We start from the raw sequence: 17,840 nt of genomic DNA, 5'->3' as shown, positions 1-17,840 counted from the left end.
TCCATGTGCATTGACAACAAAGGAGAAACTGAGATCTGGAGCTTCCTCCAGTTGCTCCCTCACTCTACCCAGAATCCTCTGCAGTGGTCACAAAAGCATTTCATTAAGCTGGGAGCATGTGGGATCAGGCCCTAAAACCCTTATTTATTTACTTTTACAGTTTCTTCTATAGATAAAGACCTGTATGGAGAAACTGACTAGGTTTAGTAAATTTCCCTCTGAATCCACAGACAACTTCAGCAGTCAGCTCTGCTTAAAATTAGCCTGTAAATGAAAAGGACAGTGTTAATTTAGGCCCCAAATTTAAGTTTTGTGAAAAATAAAGCTTTTAAATAAATTTTCATGTTCTTAAATTTAAAAAAATTAGAAATAATCATTACCCTGCATTGTTTGCAACTTAAAAAAGGTGTAAGCTTGTGCTACTGAAAATTAGCACCTCAAATGTTTTTAAATATTTATAATGTTAACAGTGTTTACATCATATAACACAGTAGTGAAGAATACAAATTGTGTTTGGAAGTCAAATCCATTGAGCCGTTCTACATTGCTGAAATTATTATGTGTAATTAACAAGTATTATTTGTTAAGTAGCTGTGGTATGCTCAATGTTATGGTAAATACAAATAATCTCAGTTCTTGCTACAAGGACCTCATAGTTTAAAAGTCAATTCGTATAAAATGAAAATTATTAATCACTAGGAGACCCAAAACGGATTAAATTAAAACACTACTGTTTTTCTTTCTCTGTTCATCTCTTATGTAATGGTGATGAAAAGAGGATATTTGGCTGATGTGGATTATCATAGAAATGGCAAGTCCTGCACAAATTAAGCACTGAGGGTGACCGCCCTCAATCAGGACAAGCTAAGTAGAGTTTTGCTGCCCTTTACTCATACAATAAGGATAACAACATTTCATTACTCCTGCACTCAACACTAAAGCGATTTGTAACCCAACACCAGCCCAACTTGATCACTTGGCCAACACACCTGTCTGCTGGATACCAAGGCAGAGTAGGTGTGTTCATGTAAATACAGTCTGGCCCTGAAGCCTTTTCCTCATACCCCCCCTCTGTCCGGGCTCATTGTTAGCTGAATGAGAGCTCATTCAGACCTTGCTTACAAATCATAATTTGAAATTATTAGGATGGCCAATATTGCAGAAACAAACGTGCCGTCATTGTCATAAAAAACAGCTGTGGGACGAAGCTAGTCTTTGTTCATACTTTTCAAACCTATTATGCTTTTTCTGATACAAGTATTTTATCATATACTGTATATGCTTTTAAAGTGTGTATGAGTGTTTCAATTTCAATTGAAATTTCCAGCCGACTAAACTGTCAACATGGCAGGTGATGGGGAAATTTGGGGTGTGCATGTGTAGAGAAATCCCTGCCTCTAAGCATGTGGGCTGCCAACCGTGGAAGACACACGGTTTAGATTATATCGGACCCCTGTTGAAGGAGTTTGTCCATTTGTTAGCAAAAGTGGGGATCTTGTTAGATTCCTGAGGGCTTTTAGATGATGACAGCAGTAGCATGTACCTCTTATTAGGAAGGTCCAGCCCTTCCATTTGGACCTGGCTACTATATGGAGTTAATCTTGTTATGCAATAGCTTGGTGCTATACTGAAAGGGTTCCTGCACTGATGTGTGAATAGTCACAGATTGAAATCGCTGGCAGGTCTCTTGATTAAGTAATCAAAATTCTTTGGCCCTTAAGCTTTTAATCATTAGGATACTTTACTGAGAGATGTGCTGCATGCTTTATCAGCTAAAGTCTTTAAATCAAAAGTGGATCAGAAATTATGGCTTGATGTAGATATTTCTCATTGAAATTCTTGTTATATGTAAAATAGACTAGACTGTTTATATGTAAAATAGACTAGATGATCCTAGTGGTCCCTCCTAACTTTAACACTCTATAGTTTTGCCACAGCTAGAATGGATTACTACAACGTGCTGCTCCACAATGGAGCCACAATTTAAATCCATCCATGAACTGAGTATGGTGCAGAGTCTGGCAACCTGTTTATATATCTCACTATGCCGCACTACAATCTGCTCCAGTACCTGCACCTTGCGCCTGTTGGCTTACCAAGCTAAGGTGTTTATAGAGCAAAATCAACCTTAGTGGCCTCAGTCCTCCCTTTGCCAGGGATGGCCTCTTACCCCAAGGAGACTGGGAACCCCTCAGTGGGAGACTGGTTGAGGCAAGCAGGGGGCACTGGGCTTTGGAGCCAATCCTGGGTCTCGATGCCTAGAAGTGGCTGCACGGAATCTTCCCCCTCCCGCTCTGTGTCCCCTGGGGGACAGAGCCCGGGGGCTGGGTCAGGGTTGGCTTGGGGGTGGGGTGAGCAGGGCCCCCCAGCTGCGATGTGGCTGAGCCGGTGGGGAGCAGGGTCCAGCAGGGCGGGCGCGCACCTCGGTGCGAGGAGGCTGGGCTCGTGGGGTGTGGCCGGGGGTGCCCAAGCGCGATAGGGCGGGGCCGGCCCAGGGGGGCGATCCCCCCAACAATAGCGGGCGGCGCGCGGTGGGGCCGCGAGCCCGGCAGGGAGGGCGGGGTGGGGCCGGGCCGAGAGAGCCAGGCCGGGGGGCGGGACTCCGGAGCTGAGCGCGGCTCCTCCCCGAGCGCTGCCGCGGCCGCCGCTGGCCGCTCCCCGCCGGTGCGGCTCGCGCTCGCTCCCTCCTCACCATGGTTGCAGCTGCAGCACAAAGCCGCCCGGGCAGGAGGCCGCTCCCCTCCTGAGCGCCCGGCCCCGCCCGCGCCGCGCCGAGCCGAGCCCAGCCGCCTCCTCGCGCCCAGCCGGCAGCGCAGCAGCCCCGCGGCCGCCCGGAGGGGAGTTGCCGGCGGGGATGCAGCAGCCGCGGAGCTGGTCGGCGAGACGCGCAGAGCTCGCTGGAGCCGGCGGCCGGCGCCAGGCGCCAGGACTCCGGGCGCCCCCGGGCCGCTCTCCCCGCTGCCGGCCGGGCTTGTCCGAGCGGCGGCGCTGCTGAGTCCCTGCGCTTCCAGCCCCCAGCGGCCGCGAGCCCGGAGCCGGGTCGGAGCAGCGAGAGGCCGCGCCCGCCAGCCGGGACCCCGCAGGGACCGAGCCCGGCTCCCCCCCCCGCCTCCGCCGCGCGTCGTGTTCGGGGCCGGGGCTCGGCGCAGCTGCCGATCCCGCTCCGCACCCAGGAAGAGCCGCGGCCGGAGCCCGGACAGGAGGCGGCGGCGCCGGGGCGCTGCAGCCTGGGGCAGAGAAGGGGCGAGATGGCGTCGTACGTGGATAACAGCTTCCGCCAGGCGGTGATGAAGAACCCGGCCGAGAGGAGCCCCCAGGTACCCTCTGCTCCCTCCCCCTGTGTGCCCCCCAGAGGGGAGCCCCCGCTCCCTAGAGATCCCCTCGGGTTCCTACCCCATGAAGTACCCCCCCCCCAGGTAGCTACTCACCACTGTCCCGAAAGAGAGCCCCCATATGCCTTGTTTATTCTCTCCCCTTTCAAGGGGAGCCCACTCTCGGGTACCTGTCCCCCATTTTCCTCCCTGGACAGGAGCCCCAAGGTACAGGCACACCTGATATATACCCCTGGTTATTGCACACAGGAGGCAACAGGTACTTATTTCCCTATATGTCTTTTCAGGCACCAGGCTGCAGTTTTCGTCATTCACCCTCCACGCACCCCAGCTAACGAGTCATCCCTTCCCCAACACTTCCCATAGCTACTGCTTGTTTATCTCTTGTTTGTTTCACCCACATACCACAACAATCTCATCTGCTTCCAGTACTCCTTTTTCTATCTGTACACACGCATACCAGCTAATCTGTTTTCAGACATCTCTAATCCCCTTTCCCACTCATTCACAACCAGCACTAGTTTTAGGATTTCCCTTCCCTTTCCTCCCTTCCCCTCACCCGTATTGTTACTTTATAGGGGGCTCAATTCCCCTTAATCTGTCCTTTCATTCCGACGAGCTCTATCTTGGCCTAAAATTGGGCAGAGTGCCCATTTGTATGGTCAGACAGCAGCAGAGGAGAAGGGGGAGGGCACCTCTTTGGCTGTGACTTTCATAAATCCTGAAAGCTGGCTCTGTGGGAAACACTCAGATCCAGTAATTGCTGCTATGTTTTCTTCTCTTCTTTTGAAAGGTGTTTATTTGTTTTAAAAGAAAACACACTTGGTGTAATAGAAACTTTGAGTACCACAGTGTGTACAGGAGTGCATGATACAACATTAACATACTCACTGTTCTACAAACTTTATTCAGCCAAAATATTGATGTATAGGATTGCTAGCTCATGGAAAGAGAAGAAAATGTTTTGCATAGACTATTTTCATATTACAAAACTGAGTAGCTTTTTATGTTGTTGGGCATTGATTAACTGAGGTCATGTACTTGTTCCCACTAGAACACAAGTAGTTTAATTCTGAAATTGAATTAAATTTGTAGGTGTATAGTTCGTTACAGCATTACTGGCTCATACATTTATAAAAGGTGAGTGTGGTATTTTTGGCAAATCTCTGCCTCCCAAAAATAGGGTGAAACTCTTGCACAATGATATGGGAGAAGGATTTTTTTAAATACTTGACTTAGGCTTCACTTTGGAGAATTTCTGTGGGAGTGTGGGTGGGATAAATAAAAATCGATGCAATCATTTGCTCCTACGGACTTGATAACACATAGAGCTTTGTAAACATTAGCAAGTGAGGGGAAGAAAATGTGTAGAAATGTTTTGACTGTTTTTTGAGTTATGTTAAGGTGAGTGAGTTCTTTCTGCTTTGGAGTGGTGACTTGGAGGGGTTATTGCTGCCAACTGACTAAAGACAAATAAGCTTTATGCTTATCCCTGCGTCAAGCTGTAGTTCAATAGCTAATGATTCAAGGAGTTACTTTGCTCATTAGATGCAGAGCCATCTGTCCTATTTTCTAAAGATTTGTCCTGTTTCTCTAAGAACTCAGCATGTCCTGATCTTAGGAGAGGCTTTATTTTTAATTACCATGGTTACTGATGATTTTGCCAGATTACTGATTGGCTGTTGATGTTTTAACTTGGGAGTGAGGAAAGAACTTTGACTTTTAGGTTGCATCCAAAATTCTTTCCTCCTACTTCAGATAAATTATTGTGGATACATTATTTTTCATCTTGGTGCTCGTGACAAATTCAGATCACGTATGGAAAAGGACAGTGCAAATGTATGTGTATAACAATTAGATGATCCTGATTTATGGAAAAACATAATTTTCCCTTCTCTCATTCTAGAACAAATTCCTTTTAATATGGTGAAGCTAAAGTTATGTTCCTGTGTCCTTGCTTGACCTTTCCAAATGTTTATTACTTGCCTTAAGTGTTGGCCCCAGTATGAAAGCCTACAGGCATGAATAACACATGAGGAGTTAGATTTGGAGATAGAGTGCTGCTACTTACTTTTCGTTAACATCCCTTGTTCTGGGAGAAGCTTAAATTCCAGTAATAGGAGTCGCACTGATTTCAGAAATCTTGACAGGTTATAAAAAGACTGTCAGTTGGTCAGCAGCAAGGGATACTGGCAGTTGCTCAGAAATCAGTCAGTCAGGTAGCGGGCCATTAAACCAGTCTTAGAGAGACCCAGCTTCCACTATGATAGCTGTATATCTGCGCCAAATAAAGAGAACTGTTAAACTTTCCTGTGTCCCTGCCAATCTGTTTTTAAAAAAAAAAGAAAGAGAAAGAAATGACACACCGAAGAAACTAGCCTGAATGGAGGCCAATGTGAAGCACACAATGTAGAAAGCGAAATCCAGAACACCAGGATTGCATTAGCACGGCAAAACTTAAAGTATTAGCACACCAAAAACTTACTTGTAGCAGTCTACACAGAAAGAAGCCCTAAATCCATTAACCTCTGGCTGGCCAAAATATTCAATAAATAAGACCAGATCTATGGAAAATGAGCTGTGTTGGCATCACTGCTGAGGCCAGTGATCAAATGTGCTTCTTATTGCTTCGGGGGGAGAAGGCTTGAAGAAGGAAAATTCCTTTATACTTTTTAGAATGTTTAAGTAATGTAATTATTTTTGAGATTTAGATGTTAAACTCATTTTCTTTGAGAAGTTGTGCAGTCAAAGGCTTGTATGTTGAAAATGTACACCTTCATTTTATCTTTTTTTCTGAATTGAGTGGATTTTTATTTCCTTTAAAATCATTTAAATTTTCTTCTATGAGAAGGAATTATTTCAGTTTTGTCTGCCCTAAGACTATATGGCAGTGAGTAAGCTGCTTTCTTGAATTTTTTTGCAGTTAACAAGCAGAACTTTTAAAAGCAGTATTTTTATCAACCATAAAGGGCTTGGTTATTGCTGTGTTTTAAAAAAGTAATTTGAGCTATCTTTGATTTTGCTTCTTGTATTCCCTAAAAAATAAGCCAGATTTTTCCCAGAAAGGTAGTCATTTCATTTTGTTTTGAGGGGTCTTCAGATATCCTTAAATTGCATGACTGTGATTGTTCTGAAAAAGGGTTGGGAGGAGAACGTATGCTCTTTTATTGACAAATGTGTATGTGAGAGAATGTGCATAGGCAAGGAAGCATCTGTTGGTCATGTTTCTTTGTTTCCTTGTTCCCTTCACTGCTTATTGACTATACTAGTGTTTTAACAAGCGCCTTCTCTTTATATGCCCAGCTTTTCCTCCTGCTTCAGTGACGTCTGTAGTTCTGCATTTGACATTGTGATGTTGTAAATTCAGTGTATTGACTTCACTGTGAGTTGAAATGAGAACAGAGGACTGACTGCAGAATACCAAGCTCTTGTTTGAATACACATCTTTGATAACTATTAAATGTGATTAAATTATGAATGGGGAGGGGGAGAGTCAGTGAAATCTTGGTAGAATTTTTTCCCAGTGCGGAAGTATTTTTTGTAATTTGGACAGATTTTAAAACGTCCTCTCAGAGCATTGCTTCAGAAATTATTGCAGAAAAATATTTGACTTAATATTGTTTGGGTGCATCCTTGTTTACGCACTAGTGGGTATTCAGAGCCTACCTGAACTATTCTAGTCAATGGAGTGTTGTACACTAATTCACAAAGTAACTTAGAAAATAATAAAACTCCAAATGCATATGGATAATTGTTTTACATTTACATTATTCGTTGGGTTTGTTGTCTAACAGAACTCTTCTTATGTAATTGCTTTATTAAGCTATACATGTTGTTTTCTTTGAAGGCTTAAATAGAAAGTTCGGTCACCAAACAAGTTAGTTAAACTTCTCAATGTTAATGAATTAAAAACAGATTTATGCCCCCGAGCTTTATGTTACGAAGTGATTTTTTTCAAAACCCTTTTTATATTTGTGGCTTCAAGCCTTTTAAAAACAATTTCTTAATGGTTCACAGTTAAGTAAAAATAGTTGAGTGAAATATTATGTTGGTTGCAGTTTACTGTGAAGAATAAAAGTTCTTTTTAAACAGAATTGAAAACCTAAAGAATTTGCCTTTTACATGAACTGATGAGTGGAGTGGTCAGATGTAAATTCTTAGTTTTTGCATTATTTTTACTTAAATTTCTTATCCGTAAGATTAGAGCTGTGGGAAGAACTTGATATAAACTGTTCCGAAACCCATTTACAAGTTGCTAAGGCACTCTTCTGGAATTTGTCAGTCTGGTATATTCAACAAATTCAGTACTAGAATAATTAATAGCAGAGGAGGAGTGGCATTAGAAACATGTTTTATATTGAAAAGGGAGGGCTATCTAGTTACCCATAGCTCAACAACAATGACATCTGTTCATGTCAGAGCACCTCAAGACAGGATGCCTCTGTTTCGCAGATGTTCCATTGCCACGTATTTGACACAAACAATAGTTTAATTATAGAGGTACCTATATTTATTCCAATTACATTTTCAGCTTGTCCTCCAGTAGCATTGTTTAAACTTTATGGAATACAGCATTTATTATCTGGTAACCAGTGAAAGTTTAATTGTGTGAGAACTCCTTAATAGAGTACAAATGAACATTCACTTCTTGATCTAGCATTATGTTGCTGAATCATACCAAATGAGTGTCAAACTGTTTGTAGTATTACATGGTCATGGAAAATAAGTGTCTCCAATGGTACTATATATTGTGTTTGGTTAAAAGGACCAAGGTCAGGTATATTTTTAAAATGCAGATATCCTATCCATCTTACAAATGCATTTGAAGATTAAAACTAGTTTTTAAACAACCCCCCCCCCCACTCCCCCCACCCCCACATTTTCGGTCTACTTTTTGCCTTTGTATTAGCTTGGTTAACAACAATATACTAGTAAAACTATGGTTTAGTTAGTTTTTGAATTAATTTGGCTTTCAGGTTTTTCTGCACTAGCAACATGCTTAAATGTTTGGATTGCAAATACCTCAGGAGAATGCTTACATAAAATATATCTATATCTATATATGGTACTTTTAGCCATCTTTTAATGCACTTGGGCAGTTAGAAATGAGGAGAGCCAGCACAATGAGCAGCAATGCAATGATTGCAGTTTGGGAACCCTTACTGTAAGATGTTAGAACAGTTGTGTCTAGCACTTCTTATCTTTCAGAAGCAGAGCAATTGGTTAAAAACAAAACAAAAAACTAATTGGTCTAAATATTCATAAGAGTATCTTCAGACCTGGAGCAATGAAACACTGGTTCCATTTTTATTCAGTCTGGCCTGATGTACTTGCAAACTTCAACCCTGTCCAGTGGAGGAGTGAGCAATGCAGTGATTTCATGTACCTAGTATATATTAATAATCCGTAAACTGGATCCAATAAAATTAAAGCCCAAAAAAAAAAAAAAGCTTCTTGATGCTACTCTGAAACTAGAAAAATGTTAATATCGCTTCAAATAAAATATACTTTCAATAAATGGCTTTTGTCAACTTTTAGTAATAGTTATTATAACTAAAATTTGTGAGGTGTTTTTAAGCTCATTGATGATTGGGCCTGGTTATCATGGCTTCAAACATTTGTCATGTACTTTCTTGCTGAAGGACTAAACTTCCTAGCCAAAGGCGGTGGTTTTTATTGTATTTTAATGGAGCCCAAGGTTTCAAACAGGAGCTGGCCCTGTTGAGCTAACTGCTATACAAATACATGGGAAGATGCTGTCCTTGTCCTGAAGTGTTTAGGATTACATTTAAGACATGATGTAATAAGTGGGTGTAATAAATATGGGGAAGGGGAGGATAATGAGAACGATGATAAGGTTACATAGGTTGACTATGTGCACAACTTGATTCCAAGTAGGGCTGTCAAATGATTAAAAAAAAATCTCAGTTAATTGTGAGATTAAAATCACAATTAATGGCAATTTTAATTGCAATATTAAACAATAGAATACCAATTGAAATTTATTATATTTTAGATCTTTTTCTACATTTTCAAATATATTGATTTCAATTACAACACAGAATACAAAGTGTACAGTGTTCACTTTATATTTTTAATTACAAATATTTGCACTATAAAAAAGTGCAATCTACAAGTTGAAGTATGAAGGGGCATACAAATGTTTGGCATATCTGGCACATAAATACCTTACAACACCAGCCACAACAGTGGCATGTGAACACTTATTTTCACTTTCAGGTGACATTGTAAATAAGTGTCGGGCAGCATTATCTCCTGTAAATGTAAACAAACTTGTTTGTTTTAGCAGTTGGCTGAACAAGAAGTAGGACTGAGTGGACTTGTAGGCTCTAAAGTTTTACATTGTTTTATTTGAGTTCAGTTCTGTTAAAAAAAAAAAATTATACATTTGTAAGTTGCACTTTCACAATAACGAGATTACACTACTGTACTTGTCTGAGGTGAATTGAAAAATACTTTTTTTTACAGTGCTAATATTTGTAATAAAAAAGTGAGCAATTAATCACGATTTTTTAATGTAGATAATCTGTTCTGCGTTGTTTGCTTGAGTTAACTGTGATTAATTGATATAGCCCTAATTCCAAGACATTTCTTATAGGCATTGCTACTAGCTCTGCCTATAGTTAAGATTGTCTTCCACTTCCCATTAAAATCAACTGAAAACAGAGGCTTGCAAGTTTGCTTAATGTTAACTGTTCAGGTTGAAATGTTTCTGAAAATTGTGTTGGGGAAAACTAGGTAGCTCTTGTCAATTTAATGTTTACCCTCAAGCTTCTTTGAAAAGTCCTAGCATCTCAAGGTTGTGAGGCAGGTATTTGAAGTTTGGCAAGAGGGTGTTCCTTGGATAGGAGAGGTGGTTGGTGCTTTTTGCAATACCTGAAAATCACCAGTTGCAAATTTTCAGAACTAGTTAGAAGTTGGCTGCTAAATCACTGAACACCCCACCTGCTCTGAGCATGCATCAGTCCTCAGTTCCTGGCAGCCATAGTGTGCATGGTTCCAGGCACGGAACTAGATCTCTGGAAGTAGCCGCTGCCATCTGTTTGGCCTAGAGGAAGGCAGAGGTTAAAGTAAAACAAATTTGACAAAGCCCTGGCTGGGATGATTTAATTGGGAGTGGTCTTGCTTTGAGCAGGGAGTTGGACTAGAAGACTTCCTGCGGTCCCTTCCCACCCTAATTTTCTATGATTCTATGAATCTGAATGTTCCTCCATTTCTATTAAAAGCCGAGAGCATTTCTTCTTCTCTGGAGAACATTAACAAATAATCAGATGACAAAAAAATTGTTAAGTCTGTTAAGGTTGCAAAGTCAACCACTCAAAAGTTAGGAAATCCTGCCCCCTTATGTGTATACAGGATGATACAGTCTTTAAGTACATGATAGAATGCCATGACTCCAGCCTCGTTGAGTGTATAGGATAGGTAATGCCCAGTGAATGAGGCCATGGTTTAGTAGTAGGTGTTTTTATACCCATTGTTCAATGCCTGATCCCATGCGTTACTTAGGGCACACCGTTCAAACTCTGCTGTGAGTATGGAATTTTTATTTCTGTATTTTTGTGTTGTGTGGTGATAGTATATGAGTTCCTCATAACCACTAATGAATTTATTTTCAAAACCTTAGTGAGGCAGTGAAGTATTGATTGTCACTATCTTGTAGATCGACAGCAGAAGTAAAGGCCATAATTTACAAAAGTGTCCGCTAATTTTTGTATGCATTAGAAGTAGTTCAGAAGTAGTTACCAGTGTTCAGTCCTTCTGAAAATTGGGCAGCAGGTATCTCAAACTGGGCTCCCAGAAAATGAGAACACAGTTAATGGCCACTTCAAAAAGTGTTAGCCAGCATCAGACTGATATTTGTGGCAGACAGATGATAAAACCAGTTCTCTTGAGGTCTCAGTCTAGAGCCTTAATCACAAAACAATTTTTTCCTGTAGTCCTCTGTCTCATGCCCTGTGCACCCTTCAACTTTTCCATTGAGAGAGACTTGGGTCCTATAGAAAAAAAAATGCATGTGATCAGGAAATCAAACATTGTAATGCATACACAGGAGGGGAGAGTCAAGTTTATGTAACCAACCTTAATCCTGGTATTTGCTAACTTCAGAATGTTTGATTTTGTAGCTTTAACAATTTCATTTTTAAGTATGCTTTTCCCCTATGGAATTTTGAGTTAAAAAAACCTAAAAACTGAGAAACAGACATTCCACCCTGTACAACTACAATGACCCCATGTATTGGTTGTTAGTGGAGTTCAAATATGAGGCCTCATATACACATCACAAACTGCTACTTGAGCTAAAGGAGAAACTATATTAGCTAATGTAGTAACTGTTGTCTTGTATTTGTGCCAGTCAATGGAGGGGGTTGTAGTGCACACTTTGTTCCCAACTAGCAACTGTTTGCTAGATAGCAGTTCAGTGCTAGGAATCGGGATTCCAGGGTTTTATTGCTGGCTCTGGAGAAAGATGTGTGGTCTTGGGGTTAAAACAAGAGACTAAGAATAAGACTCTTGGGTGTCAGTTGCTTAATGATGCTTTGCATTTATATAGTGCTAATTCATCTGTAAAACACAAAGCACTTTGTGAAGGTGGGTAAGCTGGAGCAGTTCCGTTTTGCATACATACTTATGCACGCAGATTTGGCATTCTCATTCTGTGAGGCAGTATGTGACTGAACGGATGAGCTTTATTTTCTGCCCTGCTCAGGATGATCTGCAAATTTTCAGATTTAGTTAAATTAATCTGTAAAATGAAGGGGGGAAATACCTGAGGAAATAAGAAAATATGGGTGAGACCTTGCCCAAGAAGGTCCGTGGTGTGTCTATATTACTGTTCTTTGTATTACTAGTTCGTGGAAGAGAAGGTTAGAAATCATAGTCCTCCTATTTCCTAGCCTGGTGTATCCTAAGGGAAGTTTCATACTCTAAAGATATGTTGCCACCATCATCCCAGGTTGCACAGTAACTCTGGACCTGTTGAGGATGGAGTCCATGTGGTCTGGGAGTATGACAGCTAGATATTCATTCTCTTAAATATTCCAAGTTCTATGGCATATGTAAAACGGTGGTGGGGAGGAGAGGGGTTGTGTGTGGATTAACTTGGCCAAATTTAAACAATTTTATAGAGAGCCTGTCATCTCAGGGCTCTTGCCAGACTTCAGCTTCCTACTGAAAGCTCCTCAGGAGACCAGAAGTCATTTTGCTACTTAAAATAACAAAAACCTACCTATTTTTTCACTAACCTTGCTCTTGAAAATGGCTGAAGCACTCTTGCTTAAAGCATCCCAAAATATTCAACCTGAAACAGGCCAAGCATGGAAAACTTTTTTCTAAATGGTTAGTTTGTCAAAACTAGAAGTAAGTGAAAACCAAGGTTTCATGTAAAATGTTAGGCAGAGAGGACATAAAATTAAGGCTGGTCTATGACGACCCATGCCGGCCCTTTATTTCAGTTGATCGTTTTCTGTAAGAATCACAAGAGAAGTTTGTCTTAGTTACTCCTCTACATCAAATACTTCATTAGACTAGTTCAAGGAGAGTGTGCATTCATTATAGTCAGCATGGAAGAATATGGGAACATGTTTATAGGACCCATGAACAAACAGGTGGCTGAGGCTGGTATCAAGGGTGTGGGGGAAGTGCTCTAAAAGGTACAGCATTTGTGCAGCATCCCATATAAGTCCTTGGCTCTGGTGGTGGATTGACAAGGCTACTCAAACATCAAGAGGGTCTTGGATAGGGGAGAAGTGAGCTAGAAGTGGCCCCTCAAGGGGCTGGGATTGTGGATGTGAATTAGTGAAGAAGGAAAGTAGTGTTGGTTGACCAGGGAGTTAATGGAACTGAAGACGAGAATGAGTTTGTAGCAGAGCAAGGTTGTGGGACTTTTTCCTGAGCGGTTCACTGGCATGTGAAAGGGATTTGGGGGTGGAAGTACAGAGTGGGGATCAGATTGAAGAGGTCAAAGGTGATGGAGATTGTGGAACAGAAGGAATCAGCAACTGAGTCAACAGAGCACAGGAAGAGAGAGTAGGGAAGAGATGGTCCAGAGTAGCAAAAGTCATAGCTATGAATGAGCTGGAGACTGGAGAGGCATGAGATGCACATGTGGCACATTGAAGGAGATTAGGTGGTTAGGGAGAGAGAACTAAGTGATGGAAAGATCAGAGACTGAGCAGTGCTTGATGGAGATCAGTGGGTGAACATTTCAATGGGTGAGAGCTGTTCATTGGCTAAAAGTCAAACAAGGAGGTAAGGGTGAGGCCGTGAATGGTATGTGAGCACAGAATTGAAATTAAGGTACGATGGTATGGGATTGGGAAGAAAGGCATAGGGAGAACCAGAAGTCAAAATCTGATAGGAAAGTGTGTGTGTGTGTGTGTGTGTGTGTGTGTGTGTGAGAGAGAGAGAGAGAGAGAAATAACAGCGAGGAGAGCAGAATTTGAGGGATTTGTTAGGAGGAAATGACAGAGAAATAAATATCCTTTTGTGAGGGATGAACTGGAACAAATATAAAATACCTCACTAGTGGGATCTTGAGACAGCATTCTGCTGAAAAGTCCAATTCCTTCCTGGCATGTTATCCCTGGTTGGTGATTGCAGTCCCTGGACACTGCTTGGGGGATTTATCTTCAATATCAGCCACTATCGGCATGGCTATTAGATGTGTTATAAACTTGAAACTCTATGCCTCCATAGCTTTTGGAAGGGGAGAGAGAGCCCTTCTTTTGCCTTGTCTGCCCTTCAGAGCTTTCTGACTACTGTGAGGAGGGTGGAATTAGTACTCTGTCTTTTGGAGTGGTCCTCCCCTGTGAGTAGTGGTCCAGTGCTTTCCTCTACTCATAGTTCTCACCAAGCTGCAGTAATATGAAGTGAACATGATTCTTGATAGTTTCACTGATGCCCATAGGATCCTCAGTAGCAGCAGTGAACTTAACTTTTCTTCTTGTTAAAGATATGTGCCACAGCAGCATGACAGATGAGCTGTCTGCAGACTCAGATATATCTTAAGTTAGCAGTAGGGAACTTCTGAAACCCAGCTTCCCTTCCTGCTCTTGCACTGATCTCTAATATAGGTGGCCTCAGGAGCGAGCAGCTTGTATTTACCAGGCTACAAGCAGCTCATCAGCACAAGCATCTTATGTTTGCTGTCTCAACTTGCAGCTCAGATGTGGGAGCATGAGTCCCTACCCACAGAACTGCCAATGCATGCTCTTTTCCCTCCAAACAGAATGAACCCTTCTGGTAAGCAAGGGGAGTGAGTGGCCACGTGGAACGGCGGTAAGGGGAAACAAAACAGGAATGCTGATGGGACAGGAGAGGAGAAAACTGCAGCCCGAAACGATGGACACCAGTTGGAATCTCAGTATGAAGACTCATGCTGGAATGATAAACTTGTAGTACTAGTAGAAAAAACAGATATGGGCAGAAGAATTTATCAATTTTCATCATTTTCTATCTGCAGCTATAATTAGCATTGGGAAAAACCATAATCTGTAACTTTTTTGCTCACAGTGGGAATAAAATTGAAGATTGCTACAAGTAAATGGCATAATGCTTACTGCAGTGCACTTTTGAATGAATTTTTTCTCCATTGTCAAACATCAGCTCTTGATCTTTCTGAATCTTTTTTTTTTTTTTTTAAAAGGGCAAGTAAGTAGGATTCTTCGCAAATGTTACTAAGCAAGTACATTTATTCATCTGCTGAGAATAACTTTAAATCCTTTTTCAGAAAGGTAGTCTTGTAAGCCTATTATAAAATCCAGTGGACGAAGTGGTTGTAACAACTGGTGTTCTCAACTACCAGAATTCTCAAAAGCTATCTGCTCAGGTGACTTATTTAAGTGATCCCTGCTCACTTTACCAGTGACTTGATCACTATAATTTAGGTTTTCATAACTCACTTTCCTAGGGTAAAAGTGAAGCTCTGTGTTCAGTTGATCACTCTTAAAACTATCATACATACACTAAACAGTCTCTGTAAGAACTTAAAATTCCTTTAATAAGATAAATGGTTTTCTTTAGTAATGTATAGTATCTTGTCCTTGAGAGAGAATTATTGCAAACATAAAAGTAATTTTTATTTTCTGTTTGCACTTTAGGAACTCTTTCCTATGGATTTCCATTTTGGTATGTTACTAGCTGAGGAGAAGTTCTGTTAATGATTTTTAATCATCTATTTATTCATGGCAAGGGAGCAGAAACTGTCTTTGAGAATGGAAGCTGAGTATACAAACCATATGTATTGCTTAGTTTGTATCATTGCCATGAATTTTTACTGTAACCTAATTTTTGTTTTCATTTTCTAGTTTTTAAAAAGTATTTATAATATTGCATTTTAATAACATTAATATGGGAAGCAGAGACCCATTTGTCATTTGAAGTTCTAGAGGTCAAAAGTTCTTATCACCAGACCATTTTTGTCAACTTGTGTTTCATACTGCTTAAGACATCCTGAATGTGAACTGATTTAGTGCTACCTTCTCAGCCATAAGTGATGGAAATTTGCTTTTAAAAAATTAAAGCTTGTATTCTGCAGAATCTGTGTTTCCTTGTCATATGCTATTGTCAAAAAATGCCAGTTGTATAACTGCATAACTGAAAAATGTAATTCTGTAACTTTCTCATTCCAGAATTTTGAAATATTTATATATGTGAAAATGAATTAATGTTCATAAATCCTCACAAAGCTTATAATAATCAATGTTCAGAAGTACAGTAAATGACCAAAATTATTGGGAACGTTTTTCCAAAGTGAAAATTGAGGACTCTTCATTTGTCATGTAAATAATTCTGAACCTACATTTTTGGAAATACAATAATAAAAATCTACTATACAAATTCAGGTCCATAATTTCATCTAAAACGTTGGGGGAGGGGGTGTGTTCTTGCCATTATAATGAAATTCTTTTTATGCCCTTAACTATGGAGTTCTGATGGGTGCCTCCTTGGTGTAATCTCTTAGCCTGATTCAGCAATTCCTGTCCAGGCAAAATTCCAGTTGACTTTACAGGAAACTTCACCACAAAAAGACTGGAGGACCAGATGAATAGGTGACAATGCAATCGTGGTTTTTTAGAGTGAGGTTAATAAGATATTTTTACCATCTCTTGACTGAAAATATAAACATTGGTCAGGATGGTCTTAAGGTGCTGTCCCCAAACTTTGTTGGGAATGCTATCTTTTATATCAGCCTCTGGCTAGTAATGTCTGATATTTTTAAAGCTTAGGTCTTCTCTTCTTGTGATTTCTTCCCTGATCCCCAACTTCTGAAAGGGAGAAAAGGATGGCTGTCCCACTCTTCATCTTCAGGTCCTCCAGCTTGCTGCAAAGCTGGGGGGAGGAAATGTGGAGGAGGGAGTGAGTTTGTATCTGCTCTGTCTTCTCCTATTGCCTTCTGCAAAGGAGGGGGAAAGAAAGAGGCTTCTGCTATAGGGCATTTTTTTTGTGGGTGTTCTTTCTCATTTACTACATTGCATATCTCTCCTTCTGCTCATAGCCTGAGCAGAGTGACAATGATGTCATGCATGACATTTTCACTGTTGCCTAATGCATTTTGAATAGCAGTAGTAATGTTGACCAATGTTTCTTTAATTTCACTTTTTCATTGGACAAATTGTTAGAGTGCACTCAAAGAAAGTTCGTTTTTCTGTTTTTCAAGAGGATGAATATATGTTTTCTCAAGCATCTCCTGGTCTGTCAGTGTTTGAACCAACTGTCATCGGGTAGAAAGCAAGGAAACTTGGTTTGCAATATATTTTTTCAGTCAGAATGCACCCATGCACACCAATAATAGGTATCTAATAAATAGCTTTAGTAATTTTATATGATGATTTAATATAGTACAATCAATACTGTTATGAGGTCTATAATACATTTATTGACCTTGATTAAAATATGTAAAACTAATGCGTAGCATATGGCACACTAGAGTGTGCCATCTGAAAGCCAAGTTCCTTGTTCATTTTAGTGTTTACAGATATTTTTAAAAATAGCAAAGTAGTAGTAGTAAGTTGGAAACTTTTTTTCTTTTGTTTTTTTGTAAATGTATCACACATCTTTTTGTAAAGATCCTGTTCCCGAGTGGGAGTTCCAATGCTAAATAGTGCCTCTATTTGGTGTTCTGTTGTCTCTGTATTCTTTCCTTGTATTTTTCTTTCTAAAGTAGCAGCATATCATCTGGAAGAGCAGTCTCTCTCACTTTGAAACTAAAAGGCTATAGTTCAGACTTTGATTTTTAGAGGCTAATTGTAGGTTTTCAGTTTTAAAATAGCCCCAAAGACTAAAACAAACACTGGGGGTAGGGGGAATGTGCTACTGTGAATGTTTGAAGTCCTATTGTTAGTTATCCTCAGTAAGGAGTTATGTGCATGATGATGAAAGATATGGGAAGATACAATTAATAGATTTTGGAGGATAGCAAGTTAATACATCTTTTTCTTGTAGTTCTCTAAAAGTTGCTGTTAGAGTGGAGGGCTAAAACTCTTATAG

The 17,840-nt window shown here is 40.6% G+C and overlaps 1 protein-coding gene across 8 annotated transcripts in view; it reads left to right on the top strand.

Moving 5' to 3' along the window:
• Positions 1-3,215: 3,215 nt before the first annotated feature.
• Positions 3,216-17,840, top strand: part of RAPGEF2 (Rap guanine nucleotide exchange factor 2) — a 291,653-nt gene continuing 277,028 nt past the window's right edge. For all 8 annotated transcript variants that reach the window (XM_067551808.1, XM_067551805.1, XM_067551809.1 and 5 more), the window contains exon 1: positions 3,216-3,317. In XM_067551808.1, the coding sequence (XP_067407909.1) occupies positions 3,249-3,317 (69 nt within the window). In that variant the 5' untranslated portion in view covers positions 3,216-3,248. The remainder of the gene's footprint in view (positions 3,318-17,840) is intronic.

This window comes from Emydura macquarii, unplaced genomic scaffold (genome assembly GCF_026122565.2).
Source record: "Emydura macquarii macquarii isolate MOO-44397 ecotype Brisbane River unplaced genomic scaffold, CSIRO-AGI_Emac_v2 contig_1363, whole genome shotgun sequence".
Lineage (NCBI taxonomy): Eukaryota > Metazoa > Chordata > Testudines > Chelidae > Emydura > Emydura macquarii.
This window is presented reverse-complemented; position numbering and strand designations above follow the sequence as displayed.